The sequence below is a fragment of the Petromyzon marinus genome, unplaced genomic scaffold (genome assembly GCF_048934315.1).
Source record: "Petromyzon marinus isolate PM22_M1 ecotype Great Lakes invasive population unplaced genomic scaffold, UKy_Petmar_22M1.pri1.0 PM_G_Scaffold_32, whole genome shotgun sequence".
In the NCBI taxonomy this organism is placed as follows: domain Eukaryota; kingdom Metazoa; phylum Chordata; class Hyperoartia; order Petromyzontiformes; family Petromyzontidae; genus Petromyzon; species Petromyzon marinus.
In genome coordinates this window covers 2,130,424-2,147,974 of record NW_027422895.1, presented here as the reverse complement: position 1 = coordinate 2,147,974, position 17,551 = coordinate 2,130,424, and the positions used below count along the sequence as shown (strand labels likewise).

The window sequence follows — 17,551 nt, the reverse complement described above, 5'->3', positions numbered from 1 at the left end:
TGACATCACAGATGTGACGTCACCGCTCACTTGCCGTGACTAATATTAATATATACAAAAGTCTATTTTTATACTTGTTGCATTGTGTACAGTCTGGAAGCTACCCAGGTGCCAAATTTCAAGTTTGTTGCATGTTGGAAAGTAAGCTAAACATTTCGAACAGACACACATTCACAAATTTCCCTTTTATACATCATAAACTGTATATTATGTGTGTATATATAAACTGTACATTACGTGTGTATAAACTGTATATTATGTGTGTGTATATAAACTGTATATTATGTGTATAAACTGTATATTATGTGTATGTATAAACTGTATATTAAGTGTGTATATAAACTGTATATTAAGTGTAAATAAACTGTATATTATGTGTGTATATAAACTGTATATTATGTGTGTGTATAACCTGTATATTAAGTGTATATAAACTGTATATTATGTGTGTATATAAACTGTATATTATGTGTATATGAACTGTATATTACGTGTGTATATAAACTGTATATTACGTGTGTATATAAACTGTATATTATGTGTGTATATAAACTGTATATTATGTGTATGTATAAACTGTATATTATGTGTATATATAAACTGTATATTATGTGTGTATATAAACTGTATATTATGTGTGTGTATGAACTCTATATTATGTGTATATGAACTGTATATTACGTGTGTATATAAACTGTATATTATGTGTGTATATAAACGGTATATTATGTGTATGTATAAACTGTATATTATGTGTATATATGAACTGTATATTATGTGTATATATAAACTGTATATTATGTGTATATAAACTGTATATTATGTGTATATAAACTGTATATTATGTGTATATAAACTGTATATTATGTGTATGTATAAACTGTATGTTATGTGTATATATAAACTATATATTATGTGTGTATATAAACTGTATATTACGTGTGTATAAACTGTATATTATGTGTATATATAAACTGTATATTACGTGTGTATATAAACTGTATATTATGTGTATATAAACTGTATATTATGTGTATATAAACTGTATATTATGTGTATATAAACTGTATATTATGTGTATATAAACTGTATATTATGTGTATGTATAAACTGCATGTTATGTGTATATATAAACTATATATTATGTGTGTATATAAACTGTATATTACGTGTGTATAAACTGTATATTATGTGTATATATAAACTGTATATTACGTGTGTATATAAACTGTATATTATGTGTGTATATAAACTGTATATTATGTGTATGTATAAACTGTATATTATGTGTGTATATAAACTGTATATTATGTGTGTATATAAACTGTATATTACGTGTGTATATAAACTGTATATTACGTGTGTATATAAACTGTATATTATGTGTGTATATAAACTGTATATTATGTGTATATAAACTGTATATTATGTGTATATATAAACTGTATATTATGTGTGTATATAAACTGTATATTATGTGTGTATATAAACTGTATATTATGTGTGTATATAAACTGTATATTACGTGTGTATATAAACTGTATATTACGTGTGTATATAAACTGTATATTATGTGTGTATATAAACTGTATATTATGTGTATATATAAACTGTATATTATGTGTATATATAAACTATATTATGTGTGTATATAAACTGTATATTATGTGTGTATATAAACTGTATATTATGTGTGTATATAAACTGTATATTATGTGTGTATATAAACTGTATATTATGTGTATATATAAACTGTATATTATGTGTGTATATAAACTGTATATTATGTGTGTATATAAACTGTATATTACGTGTGTATATAAACTGTATATTATGTGTGTATATAAACTGTATATTATGTGTGTATATAAACTGTATATTATGTGTATGTATAAACTGTATATTATGTGTATATAAACTGTATATTACGTGTGTATATAAACTGTATATTACGTGTGTATAAACTGTATATTATGTGTATATATAAACTGTATATTATGTGTGTATATAAACTGTATATTACGTGTGTATATAAACTGTATATTATGTGTGTATATAAACTGTATATTACGTGTGTATATAAACTGTATATTATGTGTATATATAAACTGTATATTACGTGTTATATAAACTGTATATTACGTGTATATATAAACTATATTATGTGTGTATATAAACTGTATATTATGTGTGTATATAAACTGTATATTAAGTGTGTATATAAACTGTATATTACGTGTGTATATAAACTGTATATTATGTGTATATATAAACTGTATATTATGTGTGTATATAAACTGTATATTATGTGTGTATATAAACTGTATATTACGTGTGTATATAAACTGTATATTATGTGTGTATATAAACTGTATATTATGTGTGTATATAAACTGTATATTATGTGTATGTATAAACTGTATATTATGTGTATATAAACTGTATATTACGTGTGTATATAAACTGTATATTACGTGTGTATAAACTGTATATTATGTGTATATATAAACTGTATATTATGTGTGTATATAAACTGTATATTACGTGTGTATATAAACTGTATATTATGTGTGTATATAAACTGTATATTACGTGTGTATATAAACTGTATATTATGTGTATATATAAACTGTATATTATGTGTTATATAAACTGTATATTACGTGTGTATATAAACTGTATATTACGTGTGTATATAAACTGTATATTATGTGTATATAAACTGTATATTATGTGTATATAAACTGTATATTATGTGTGTATAAACTGTATATTACGTGTGTATATAAACTGTATATTATGTGTATATAAACTGTATATTATGTGTGTATATAAACTGTATATTACGTGTGTATATAAACTGTATATTATGTGTGTATATAAACTGTATATTATGTGTGTATATAAACTGTATATTATGTGTGTATATAAACTGCATATTACGTGTGTATATAAACTCTATATTATGTGTATGTATAAACTGTATATTATGTGTATATATAAACTGTATATTAAGTGTGTATATAAACTGCATATTACGTGTGTATATAAACTGTATATTACGTGTATATATAAACTGTATATTATGTGTGTATATAAACTGTATATTATGTGTGTATATAAACTGTATATTATGTGTATATATAAACTGTATATTACGTGTGTATATAAACTGTATATTACGTGTGTATATAAACTGTATATTACGTGTATATAAACTGTATATTATGTGTATATATAAACTGTATATTATGTGTATATATAAACTGTATATTATGTGTGTATATAAACTGTATATTATGTGTATATATAAACTGTATATTATGTGTGTATATAAACAGTATATTATGTGTGTGTATGAACTGTATATTATGTGTGTATATAAACTGTATATCACGTGTGTATATAAACTGTATATTGACGATGACGATGATGACGATGCCACGTGTCTATTGATGACGATGACGACGATGCCACGTGTCTACTGATGACGATGACGATGATGACGATGCCACGTGTCTACTGGTGACGACGATGATGACGATGCCACGTGTCTACTGATAATGACGATGCCACGTGTCTACTGATGACGACAATGATGACGATGATGACGATGCCACGTGTCTACTGATGACGACGATGATGATGCCACGTGTCTACTGATGACGACGATGATGACGATGCCACGTGTCTACTGATGATGACGATGACGACGATGCCACGTGTCTACTGATGACGACGATGATGACGATGCCACGTGTCTACTGATGATGACGATGCCACGTGTCTACTGACGATGATGATGACGATGCCACGTGTCTACTGATGATGATGATGACGATGCCACGTGTCTACTGATGACGACGATGATGACGATGCCACGTGTCTACTGATGACGACGATGATGACGATGCCACGTGTCTACTGATGATGACGATGACGACGATGCCACGTGTCTACTGATGACGATGATGACGATGCCACGTGTCTACTGATGATGACGATGATGACGATGCCATGTGTCAACTGATGACGATGATGACAATGCCACGTGTCTACTGACGATGACGATGATGACGATGCCACGTGTCTACTGATGACGATGATGACGATGCCACGTGTCTACTGATGATGACGATGATGACGATGCCATGTGTCAACTGATGACGATGATGACAATGCCACGTGTCTACTGACGATGACGATGATGACGATGCCATGTGTCAACTGATGACGATGATGACGATGCCACATGTCTACTGATGACGACGATGACGACGATGCCACGTGTCTACTGATGACGACGATGACGATGCCACGTGTCTACCTGATGACGACGATGATGACGATGCCACGTGTCTACTGATGACGACGATGATGACGAACGCCGACGAACGGCGGCAGTCGCCCGACTCGGCACAGGGACTCACCAAACGTGGCGGCAGTCTTAGCGACGCTTTGCACGCGGCAACTTCTTCACGCAAACAGCCACCCCGTCTACAACACGCGGCAGGGGCAACGATCAAGCGGGCAGCAGCAGTCAGTCAGTTTCTCTCTCTGTGTGTGTCTCTCTCTCTCTGTCTATCCCTGTGTGTCTCTCTGTGTCTCTCTCTGTCTATCCCTCTCTCTGTCTCTGTTTCTATCCCTGTCTCTCTCTCTGTCTATCCCCGTCTCTCTCTCTCTGTGTGTCTCTCTCTCTGTCTATCCCTGTGTGTCTCTCTGTGTGTCTCTCTCTGTCTATCCCTCTCTCTGTCTGTCTCTCTCTCTGTGTCTATCCCTGTCTCTCTCTCTCTGTCTATCCCCGTCTCTCTCTCTGTTTCTCTCTCTGTCTATCCCTGTGTGTCTCTCTGTGTCTCTCTCTCTCTCTCTGTCTATCCCTCTCTCTGTGTCTCTCTCTGTCTCTGTGTCTATCCCTGTCTGTCTGTCTCTCTGTCTATCCCTGTGTGCCTCGGTGTCTCTGTCTCTCTCTCTGTGTCTCTGTCTGTGTCTTTTGTGTTTTTCTCTGTGTCTCTCTCTCTGTCTATCTCTCTCTCCGTCTCTGTCTCTCTCTCTGTCTGTCTCTCTGTGTGTCTCTCTGTCTATCTCTGTGTTTCTCTCTCTGTCTGTCTCCCTGTGTCTCTGTCTCTCTCTGTTTCTCTCTATCTGTCTCTCTGTGTCTCTCTATCTATCTCTGTCTCTGTCTCTCGCTGTTTCTCTCTGTCTCTCTGTGTCTCTCTCTTTGTGTCTATCTCTGTGTCTCTCTCTCTGTGTGTCTCTCTCTGTCTCTCTCTGTGTGTCTCTCTCTGTGTCTGTGTGTCTCTGTCTCTCTCTCTGTGTGTCTCTCTGTGTCTCTCTCTGTGTCTCTCTCTGTCTCTCTGTGTCTCTCTCTCTGTGTCTCTCTCTGTGTGTCTCTCTCTGTGTCTCTCTGTGTCTCTCTCTCCGTGTGTCTCTCTCTGTGTCTCTCTGTGTGTGTCTCTCTGTGTCTCTCTCTGTGTCTCTCTCTGTGTGTCTCTCTCTGTGTGTCTCTGTCTCTCTCTGTGTGTCTCTCTCTGTGTGTCTCTCTCTGTGTCTCTCTGTGTCTGTCTGTGTGTCTCTCTGTGTCTCTCTGTCTCTCTCTGTGTCTCTCTCTGTGTTGAACTTCGCACTCAGATCGTCAGCGAGGCGACTGCGACCCGAGCGGTTAGCTCGGGTCGCATTGGGGCGGGGGGAGGGGCCAACCAGCGAGGCAACGCCGCGATTGGACAGAGGGAGGAGGAGGGGGAGGGGCCTCTATCACTTCCCCAACGAGGCAAAGATTGTGAATATTAATTCACGTTTTGGGGAAATGGCAATTCTTCGTACAGCAGAGAGATCTCTCCGGAATTATTTAAGACAATATTTGGGCATTGAGGCTTTATTCATGGCAGAGAGCAATATCCCTTCTTTATTAGAGATGTATTTGCGGTTAAAGTAAACAATTAAACGAAACTATATATACTTTTTATTTTACCAGGAAAAGCTGTAGTAGTGTACAGGCCCTTTTCACAAGCGACCTGGCCAGAAATGATAGTCTTCTTTGGTTCTTTCGGTAAAGTCACGTAGAATGAGAATAAAATAATAAATTGATAAAATAAAATAACACAATAATATTCTCACGACGTTTCGGCCACAACACAAGCGGCCTTCATCAGGTGAAGGGAGCGAGACTGTCTGGTAGGACAGCGCTGGAGTGAGAGAGCCACGTTCAGATCACGGCTTTTAAGCTGTGTGAGAGGAACAAAGAGCCTTGACGAAGGAATTAGCATAAAATTTAGCATTGAAAAGGCTGAATGATTAGCTTGTGACTGGTCACAGAAATAGCTATGTTAAAAGTTAAAGCATACACATCCGCAGAGGCACCCATTGTTAAAAGGAATTAGCATAGAATTTAGCATTGAAATAGCTAAATTAAGGCATTCGCTTGTAACTGCTACAGAAATAGTTACGTTGAAGTCAGAGCATACACATTCACCGAGGCACTTAGTACAAATCAAAACAGGAGAATTTAGCATTGAAATAACTAGGCGAATTTAGCATTGAAATAACTGGGTGATTTGCTAGTGACTGGTCACAGAAATGACTACACATCTGAGCTATTCACAGTACTATATAGTGAACCAATAAAAACTAAAATATAAATTACCTTCATGTTATCAATAAACTCTATATTCTCCAATCAGCTAAGCTACCAACCATAAGTCGTTATATATCACAATGCTATATGGCGAAAAAATGGGTGGATTCTTACCCTCAAATTTCCGTACCACGGATAGCTACGGGCCCCGTTCAGACGGACGAGTTCGTCCATGGTCGGAACAGAGGAGGGGGAGAGAGACAGCTGCGAAGCCCTAGTATACTCCATGTTGTAAACCATACCATTAACCGTGGTGTGAGAGGTATTAAGAGGCAATGCTGGCGAAAGAGCTGCGGTCTGAAGGTCATCGTAAAATTACAATTAATTAAGAACAGAAATGATTTAACACATCTTTCCAGTGGTTACTGAGCCTGAATCCATCTTCTCGGTTGAAATTGTCTCTGTGCTTGTATATGTGAATGGCCTCATGAACGAATCTCTCATGGTAGCCAGTTGGTTTGCAAAGAACCTCCGTCTTGGAGAAGTCAATGTCATGTGAGCCCACTGAATTGTAACAGTGATCTGCCACGGCAGAGGAGTTCGTCTTACCGTGTTTCAAGTCTGCTTTATGTTCGCGGATGCGATCCGAGATATGTCTTTTGGTTTCTCCAATGTAGCTACTACCACAGAGGCACTTTAGTTTGTAAACGCCCGGGTACTGTATGTCTGGAAGAGCATCTTTTACAGATGGAACTAAATCACGGATTTTGTGTACTGTGTTGAATCGGACCTGGATCTTGTGTTTATTCAGGATTTTGGAGATCTTTTTAGTGACCCCTGCAATGTAGGGTAAGGTGATGGTTTTGAGTGGCTCCACAAGAGGATCCTTCTTCATGACTGGAGTGATGGCTTTGCGGATTGTGTAGTCGGAGTAGCCATTAGCCCTGAGAGCCTGGTGTACGTGCTTGAGTTCACTGGTAATGTGTTCCTGGTCGGAAATGCATTGGGCGCTATGGTATAGAGTCTTGATGAGGCAGTTCTTCTGGGATGGATGGTGGTGGGAATCCGGTTTCAAGTAAGCATCTGTATGGGTAGCTTTCCTGTAGACAGAGTGGCTCATTGAACCATCATGTCTCCTTTTAATTAAGACATCCAGAAAGGGTAGTTTGCCATCTTTTTCGACCTCCATGGTAAATCTGATGGCTGGGTGTATGGAATTGATGTGGTCACGGAATTGGTCTAGAGCAGGCTGGCCATGTGGCCAGATGACAAAGGTGTCATCAACGTACCTCTTCCCTAAGGTCGGGCGTAGAGTGGCAGTCTGGATGGCGTCACTTTCAAATTTTTCCATGAATACGTTGGCTACAACCGGAGATAGGGGGGAGCCCATTGGGGTGCCCTCAGTTTGTTTGTAGAAAGTTCCATTCCAGGTGAAGTATGTGTTGGTTAAGCAATGTCTCACCAGGGGGGGTACATCAGTATGCAGTCCTTGATGAACCAGGTCTTCAATGATAGCGATGGTGTCAGGTACCGGGACTTTGGTGAACAAGGACACCACATCAAAACTGACAAGCAGGTCGTTTGGGGACAGGGAAATGTCTTTGATTGTCGATACCAGGTGAGTAGAATTTAGTACCGCAGAGGTGGTTTTTCCAGTGAAAGGTCGCAGTATATCAGCCAGAAAACGTGCCAGTTTGTAGGTGGGGGAGCTGATAGTAGAGACGATGGGACGAAGGGGTGTATCTTCTTTGTGTATCTTTGGAAGGCCATATAATCTTGGTGGTCTGGCAGCAGAGGGTTTCAACAAGAACTGTTTGTTCTCATCAATTAATGCTGTTGAATCACAGATAATTTTGTTCGTTTTGGTGACCAGGCTGTTGGTGGGATCTCTTTTTATTTTTGTATAGCTGCCATCGTTGAGTAGTTCTTGAATTTTGTTGTTATATTCTGTTTTGTCCATGATGACAGTGGCATTGCCTTTGTCGGCTGAGAGAACGACAATATCATCCCTATTTTTTAATTGAGATCATTCAAAACGTTCGTCTTTGCTGATGTTGCTAGGTGGCAACTTAGCGTTTTTGAGGGTTGCAGCGATTTCAGATCTTGCTACGTCTGCAGAGATGTGACTCAAGCCCTTGAGTGCAACGTCGACATGGGCAATGATATCATTAACCGGTAAGTGTCTCGGTGTGACAGCAAAGTTTAGACCTTTAGCTAAAACGGATTTCAGACCATCAGAAATGGAACTGTTACTGCGATTAATTACGACTTTGTTGACGTCTATCTTTTCGGTGTGTGGATCCGATTTTTTGCTGGAGAGGTGATTGAATTTGGAAATCAAATTGTCCCTACATTTGTTCGACATAGTGGCAGCCGAAGAGGTAGTCATATTGTCTACATGTTCCCAATCCGATGTAGACATTGTTGCTGTCAATTTTAAGTGTGATTTGTAGAGTGTCTTGTCTAACTGATCGAGTTCGGTGCGTGTAAGTCTGATTTTTTCCGAGATAAGAGCGAAGCTAGTTCTAGCTAGAATTCGTTTTGCATTGAGAGAAGTTGCAACAGCAGAGGTTAGTGTAAATGCGGTTGGTATTACCTTAGAGTCGCGGCATCTCTTCAGAAAGGTGAGAGACTCGATTAGTTGAGCCTTCTTATCCCGAAGTCTGTTGAATGATCTTAAGGATGTGTGGAATCCCTCCCCGTAGAGGCGGTTAAATTTCGATTTAAAGCTTTCGTGACTGCAATGATTCATCTTCTTTGGTTCTTTCGGTAAAGTCACGTAGAATGAGAATAAAATAATAAATTGATAAAATAAAATAACACAATAATATTCTCACGACGTTTCGGCCACAACACAAGCGGCCTTCATCAGCGGCCTTCATCAGGTGAAGGGACGAGACTGTCTGGCCGAAACGTTGTGATAATTTTATTGCGTTATTTTATTTGATCAATTTATTATTTTATTCTCATTCTACGTGGTGACTTTACCAAAAGAACCAAAGAAGATGAATCCTTGCAGTCACGAAAGCTTTAAATCGACAATTTAACCTTAAAAAACCTTCGGCGCAAGCCCTTGAAACTTACCTACAAGCAAGGGGTCCACTGAGCTGTTAGCTTCTCTTCTTTTAGGAGCGACCTGTCCACAAATGATCGCCCCTCCAAGCAAGCGGCGTGGACAACGTCGGCAGCCAAACACCGTGAATGCGCCGTGGTGATGTTGACTTTAAATGTGGGGCGAAAAAACCGGAGGGCCCGGAGAGAAATCCACGCGACCATGGGGAGAGACGCAAACTCTAAATATACAGCAGCAGCAGCAGGCGTCAGGGTCGGGATCGAACCCACTACCTCCTGTAGACCAGGCGACGTAGTTAACATCTCGTGTGTGACACGTGTCTCAACACACACGCGAGTGAGGACACACACACGGAATACACACACACACACACTGGGGAACAAACACACACACATAAAACACACACACACGGAACACACACACGGGACACACACGGAACACACACACGGAACACACACACGGGACACACACACGGGACACACACGTAACACACACACACGGAACACACACACGGAACACACACACGGGACACACACACAGAACACACACACGGAACACACACACGGGACACACACACGTAACACACACACACGGAACACACACACGGAACACACACACACGGAACACACACACGGAACACACACACCGAACACACACACACGTAACACACACACGGAACACACACACGGAACACACACAGGGGACACACACACGTAACACACACACACCGAACACACACACGTAACACACACACACGGAACACACACACCGAACACACACACGTAACACACACACGAAACACACACACGGAACACACACACACACGGAACACACACACACGGAACACACACACGGAACACACACACGGAACACACACACACGGAACACACACACACGTAACACACACACACGGAACACACACACCGAACACACACACACGGAACACACACACGGAACACACACACCGAACACACACACACATAACACACACACACGGAACACACACACGTACGTAACACACACACACGGAACACACACACGGAACACACACACGGAACACACACACACACGGAACACACACACGGAACACACACACGGAACACACACACGGAACACGACTGGGTGAGTGGGTGAGTGTGTGGGTGGGTGAGTGTGTAGGTGAGTATGTGAGCGACTGGGCGAGTGATTGGGTGAGTGAGTGTATGAGTGGTTGGGTGAGTGGGTGAGTGTGTTTCTGGGTGAGTGTGTGGGTGGGTGAGTGGGTGGGTGAGCATGTGAGTGAGTGAGCGACTGGGTGAGTGGGTAGTGAGTGTGTGGGTGAGTGTGTGAGCAACTGGGAGAGTATGTGGGCGACTGGGTGAGTGAGTGTGTGTGTGAGTGAGCTACTGGGTGAGTGGGTGGGTGTGTGAGTGTGTGAGGTGAGTGTGTGAGCGACTGGGTGAGTGTGTGAGTGAGTGAGCGACTGGGTGAGTATATGGGTGGGTGAGTGTGTGGGTGGGTGAGTGTGTAGGTGAGTATGTGAGAGACTGGGCGAGGGATTGGGTGAGTGAGTGTATGAGTGGTTGGGTGAGTGGGTGGGTGGGTTAGTGTGTGAGTTTCTGGGTGAGTGTGTGGGTGGGTGAGTGGCTGAGTGAGTGGGCGAGTAAGTGAGCGAGTGGGTGGGTGAGTGGGTGAGAGTGTGGGTGGGTGAGTGTGTGAGCAACTGGGTAAGTGAATGTGTGTGTGTGAGTGGGTGGGTGAGCGTGTGAGTGAGTGAGCGACTGGGTGAGTGGGTAGTGAGTGTGTGGGTGAGTGTGTGAGCGAGTGTGTGAGCAACTGGGTGAGTATGTGAGCGATTGGGTGAGTGAGTGTGTGTGAGTGAGCGACTGGGTGAGTGGGTGGGTGTGTGAGTAAGTGTGTGAGGTGAGTGTGTGAGCGACTGGGTAAGTGAGTGTGTGTCTGTGAGTGGGTAGGTGAGCGTGTGAGTGAGTGAGCGACTGGGTGAGTGGGTAGTGAGTGTGAGTGCCGGACGGGTAACTCTGTCGTGGACAGTGCTGTGGGGGGAGGTCCAATTTCGATTGGCTCCTCCCCTCATGGCATCTGTGTCCACCACAGGGGCTAAACGGGGGCTCTGGACGGGTGCGAGGGGCTGGTAACCCCTCCACCTTCAATTAATTACCACTAAACCACGAGTTAAACTGAAATATGTAACTAATAAGCTTGTGCCGGAGGCCCCGGGGGCCAGGCGTCTATGACGTCTCCTGGCCAAACCCCAATTGGCGGAGCCAGGAGATTGAATACCTACCCTCGGGGCTCCTCCATAAACAACGAAAAACCACTACGGGTGGCCACGTGGAATGTTCGAACGCTCACTGCGGAGGAGAGGCTGCCACTCCTCTGTCGGGAGCTGGACCGGTACCGCCTGGATCTATGTGACATTCAGGAGGTCCGGTGGACCAGTTCTGGCTCCTGCCACCATGAGGGGTGGACAGTCCTCTACTCGGGGCAGCAGACTGCCAAACAACAGGGTGTGGCTCTTTTGAACAAAAGAATGAAGGGGGCGTGGGAGCATGGCGGTGAGGTGTGGGAAGCTGTAAGCCCCAGGCTACTTTGGGCTCGCCTTCCCATCAACCGGAGGCGAGGAATGGTGGTCGTGGTTACTTATGCCCCCACCGAAGATGAACATCCGTGGAGGGATGCAGGCAAAGCCGATGAGTCAGATGCCTTCTATGACCTCCTGTCACAGGTGCTGGCTAAAGTGGCCCCTCGGGATAGAGTCATCATGTTGGGTGACTTCAATGCCCGAGTTGGTCATGATGCTGGCACCTGGTCTGGAGTGATTGGAGGGCATAGACCAGATCAGCTCAATAACAACGGTAGGAGGCTGCTAGATTTTTGTGCAGCCCATGGGCTTGTAATTACCAACACGCTGTTCCGGCATCAGCGCATTCACACAACATCATGGATGCATGCCGGGTCCAAGCAAGAACATCTGCTGGACTACATAGTGACGGACCAGCGGATGCGAGCCCATGTCCTTGACACCAGGACCTACCGTGGAGCTGATCTGCCCTCTGACCATCGACTAGTCATCTGTAAGATGCGCCTGCCATTCTTCTACTCCGGTGGTGGGTGTACACCCAGGACCCCATTCCAACCTAAAGTGGCCTGATCTCAGTTATCTGATGAAAGTTGCAAGCGAGAATTTAATCATTGCTTGTGGCTGGGATTGGCATCGTCCCCGACTCCTCCTGATGTCGAGGGTAAATGGGCGAGGTTTAGGACTGTGACTCATGCAGCTGCAATGGCTGCTTTGGGCACGCGGTCCAGACCTCCCCAGAGACCCTGGCTGACAGAGGAGGTGTTCAGGATGGTTGAGAAAAAGCGACAGGCCCACTGTCATCGGCTACAGAATCCCACGTCAGAGAATGAGGAGGCCTACCGCAGCCTTCGCTCGGAGGTTCGGAGAGCCGTGAGGCGCTGCAAGGATGGGTAGTGGTCGCGGGTTGCTGAGGAGATGGAGCCTGCCTCAGTGGCCCGTGATCACAAATTTCTATTTAACTCCATCAAAAAAGTAACCTGCAGCACCACACCTATTACCATCAGGAGAAAAAACGGTGATCCAATCTCCGACCCCCATGAACAGGTTTGCAGATTTGCTGAGCATTTCTGTGAGGTCCTGGGGGAGGGAAAATCCCTCAGCCAGGAAAACATCGTGGCACAAAGTGAGGATGACCCTGCTGAGGCTGCGGTGCCTCAAATATTGGAAGAAGTCACCCCCTGTGAGTGGCTGGCTGAGGTGTCATCTGTTGAGGAAGTACTGAGGGCGATCCGGAGTCTGAGACCAGGAAAGGCAGCGGGCAGAGATGATCTCCAAAGCGAAATGCTGAGGGAGGGTGGCGTTTGTGCACTGACTGCCCTATATGACATCATAACAACAGTCTGGACCACTGGACGGGTTCCGCAGGATTGGAAGGATGCCCTGGTGGTCCCCCTTTTTAAGAAGGGGGACCACCGGCGGGCAAGGCTGCAATGGCTGGGTCATGTAGCCCGCATGCCCAGCCACTGCATGCCGAAACAGCTTTTGTTCGGCCGGATCGAGGGGGCTAAACGGGCGCGGCCCGGGCTAGAGAAGAGATGGAGTGATGTGGTACGGGAGGACGTGGAGCTGAGTGGACTTGCCGATGACTGGTACCAGCGGTGTCAAGATCGGCCTCTGTGGAGGAGGCTCGTGAAGGACGCTAGTGGGCAGTTGGAGGTAGTCGCCCTCCAACAACAACGGAGGGTGGAGGAATGACGCTCACCACAACGAGCGGAGCGCCGGGTGGCTAAAGCACAGCAGGTTGGCACAGTAGGGGGCACAGGTGGTGCATCAGCCAGTCATCTCAGTCAGTCGACCCATGGCACCTGGGTCTGCCCCGTGACCTGTCAGCGGGCGTTCGACACTTCACGTGGCCTCAGGGTGCACATAGCCTGGCACAAGCGTCGTGGTGACGTCACCGCCACTTAGTGGTGAATGGCGGTTGTTGTTGTTGAGGTGAGTGTGTGAGCGACTGGGTGAGTGTGTAAGTGAGTGAGCGACTGGGTGAGTGTGTGGGTGGGTGAGTGTGTGGGTGAGTGGTTGGGTGAGTGGGTGGGTGAGTGTGTGAGTTTCTGGGTGAGTGTGTGGGTGGGTGAGTGTGTGAGCGACTGGGTGAGTGATTGGGTGAGTGAGTGGGTGGGTGAGAGAGAGTGAGTGGCTGAGTGAGTGGGCATGTGGGTGAGTGAATGGGTGAGTGGGTAAGTGAGTGGGTGGGTGAGTGTGTGAGCGACTCGGTGAGTGAGTGCGTGGGTGGATCAGTGAGTGGATGAGTGAGGAGGGGCACTGCGGGGTGGGGGAGTGTACAGAGGGTGAGGGGTAATGATTATTATACAGGGCGGTACTAAAGTCAGGACACAGTTTCTTGGGTTTATCTTTAAGTTTATTGTGATTTTGCGAGTTTATATAGGTAGCTCTGCTTAAACGTGTCTCTCTCTCCATCCGTCTCCACTCTCTCTCTTCCTCTCTTCACTGCTGGCCTGTAGGTTTGGGCCGAGCGAGTTCCTGCCGGGGTTTTGGCTCTTCAGGAGTTGATTCCCCCCGTGGCTTTGTCGGCACGAGGCGACCGCGCGGAGTGTCAAGGGCTCCACCGGGCCCCAAGCCGCTGCCCCAGCACCACCGTAGCAGCCAAACCACCGGTGCTCGGCATGGCCTCTATGAAGGTCTTGCTGGACCTCATGTTGAGCACGGGGTACAACATTGTCCAGGAGAACGGACAGAGGAAGTTCGGACCGCCACCCGACTGGCAGGGGCCCCCTCCCGCCCGTGGCTGCGAGGTGTTTCTGGTGAGGATCCCGCGCGACCTCTACGAGGATGAGCTGGTGCCCGTGCTGGAGACGGTGGGGAAGCTCTACCAGCTCCGCCTCATGATGGAGCATAGCGGAGAGACCCGCGGCTATGCGTTCGCTACCTACACGACGCTCGCCCAAGCCACGGATGCCGTTAAGAAACTCGACAAATTCGAGATCCGTCCCGGACGCCGCATTGCAGTCTGCTTCAGCGTGGACAATCGCCGCCTCTTCATTGGGGGGCTGCCAGAGGACAAGAAGCGAGCGGAGGTGATGATGGCGATGAGCGGTGCCACAGAGGGCGTGGCGGATGTCAAGATGAGCGTCTGTCGCTGGGACAAAACCCTCAACCGAGGCTACGTGTTCATCGAGTACGGGAGCCATCGCGCGGCCGCCATGGCCAGGAAGAAGCTCCTTTGAATCAACTTCCGGCCATGGGGCCGGACCATCAAGGTGGACTGGGCCATCCCGGAGTGGGAAACGGTGGCTGCGGCCGCGGCAACGGAAGACGCGGAGGAGGAGGCGGCGGTGCCAGACCTGCCGGAGCCGGAGTGCACGGCCACCGGCAAAGCCGCACACAGCCTGTTTGAGGGGGGCACGTACGTGGCTGTGGTGGGTACCTCTCCACCTGCGGCCTATGCCCATTGCTCTCGAGGCGCTGCCGGAGACGGCCATGCTGTCGTGGGAGGTGCGGCTGCGGATGCTGTGCCGGACCGCAGGCGTCAGCTACCCAATCTTCGAGCTGCACGCTCACTCGGAGCCCGGGATACCCGTGGGCCTCCTCTATAAGGTGTCGATTCCCGGGATGGGAAAAGGCACCGGCATCTTCCCCGCATTTCTGAGCTCCAGCGAGGAGGGAGCACGGGAGGTGGCGTGTCAGCACGCCTACAACATCCTCACCAAGGCGAATCCTCTGAGAATGTGCCCAGCCCCTGCCGCGACACCGCCTCCCAGCCGCCTCTTCCAGGATCCTTGAAGAAAAAACTAATTCATGCGTTTGACATGTCAACGCCATTTCGTTTTGAAAATGTAGCGGAGAAAAATATATTTTGTTCACATCGCATTCTGTTTTGTCAATAATCTCTGTAACGTGCGCCTGCTCTGCAAGGCATGCATTAACCCCTTTCTGTCTCAATTTCATTCCCAGCATGCAATTCTCCAAGCCTCAGATTTTATAACATATTTCGCTCAACTTTAATCCTGGTAAATATATTATTTTCTTTAAAAACACGAGCATTATATTTAGTCTATTGCATGGCTAAAGTATTCTAGGTAAAAATATAAATTGTATTAACCAATATTTGATCATCGCTATGATAAATATATTTCTACCCTACAATATACAAATCTACATTGTGCTAATGTTTCAATTCTACTTTTATTAACTTACAAATATAGTGTCTAGGACACATTTTCAAAGAAATATTTTCATGTACCCAGACAATATTTGCAAGTGCCCACATAAAAAAAAACTTGCAGACTGCATACGTAGCTACGACAACAGAATCCTTGAAGAAAAAACGAATTCAGGTGTTTGACATTTCGTTTTATACAGGAGAAAAATATATATATTGTGCACATCGCATTCTGATGTCAAAACATTTGATTCTTTATAAAATTGAAAAACCCTTGAACAACTTTGCTGCACACGGAGATGTCCGTGCACCGCCTCGTTTCCACAGCTTCTATCCCAGTGCCATTTGTATTTCATGCACATACCGCTGTTAAGAGTTTGATGTTTTATTGATTTTCAATTTAGGTGTTTTTTTCCTGTAATGTTTTTTTGTTATTTTTTTAGTGGAAATAAAGGCCTGAAAAGTCTCTTCCTCTCTCTCTCTCCACTCTCTCGGCCGAGTCTCTGCCACTTCTGGTTCTGAGTGTCGCATGCTTGGGATCCTTCTTTCCCTCCTCTGTGGATTTAATTTGATATGCTGATTTACATGCCAACATATTTCAGACTTCCCTGTTTTGTTAGGGTATTATCCTGATCATTACCAACGTTCCCACGGCCAGGCACTTTCGAGTAACTTATTACCTTTTACCACAGCATCATAATATCATTTTACTGGATCATCACCTTCATAGCTTTGATCAATCACCAATGGTTTACTGGTTCGTTTTTGTATTTACTTATGCCACCCTAAACTTGGTTCGAAGCTTTCGTGACTGCAGGAATTAATCTTTGTTTTTTAGGTAAAGTCACGTATAAATAAGAAATAACAAAACAACATAATTATGTTTTGTTATTTCTTATTTATATGTGACTTTATCGAAAAAACCAAAGATTAATTTATGTCACCCTCTTTCCCCGTGGGACCATGTGGCGTGAAGTTGTGTCGCACATAAACAGAATCTGTTCACATCACGATTTTCCGTATTCGACTGTCAGTTGCCATCCCAGGGGGCAATATGCACATTTGTCGACTCGGCGAATCGACATGATTTCGGGCTCCGTTGGGTCGCCCCTTTTGTGCTTTTGCGCGAGCCGGATTTCAACGCAATTCCCGATCCGTTGTGGTGCCACGGTCTCGGAGCAACTCTGCCGGCGCCTCGACTCCCCC

General features: G+C 44.6%; 2 protein-coding genes across 2 annotated transcripts in view; one reads left to right on the top strand and one right to left on the bottom strand.

The window, feature by feature from the left end:
* LOC142915517 (uncharacterized) overlaps positions 1-5,640 on the bottom strand; it is a 35,747-nt gene extending 30,107 nt beyond the window's left edge. The window contains exon 1 of the mRNA XM_076061274.1: positions 4,431-5,640. The gene's annotated coding sequence lies outside the window, so the exon portion shown is untranslated. The remainder of the gene's footprint in view (positions 1-4,430) is intronic.
* Positions 45-16,781, top strand: LOC142915552 (putative RNA-binding protein 46). Its single transcript, XM_076061327.1, has 2 exons — positions 45-141; positions 14,688-16,781. Exon 2 carries the CDS (start codon positions 14,850-14,852, stop codon positions 15,408-15,410), a length of 561 nt encoding a protein of 186 aa, XP_075917442.1. The 5' UTR covers positions 45-141; positions 14,688-14,849; the 3' UTR covers positions 15,411-16,781.
* The last annotated feature ends 770 nt before the right edge of the window (positions 16,782-17,551 follow it).

What these genes read in the sequence shown, in the direction of transcription:
- LOC142915552 (XM_076061327.1), top strand. Translation starts at nt 14,850, where the DNA reads ATGGCCTCTATGAAGGTCTTGCTGGACCTCATGTTGAGCACGGGGTAC.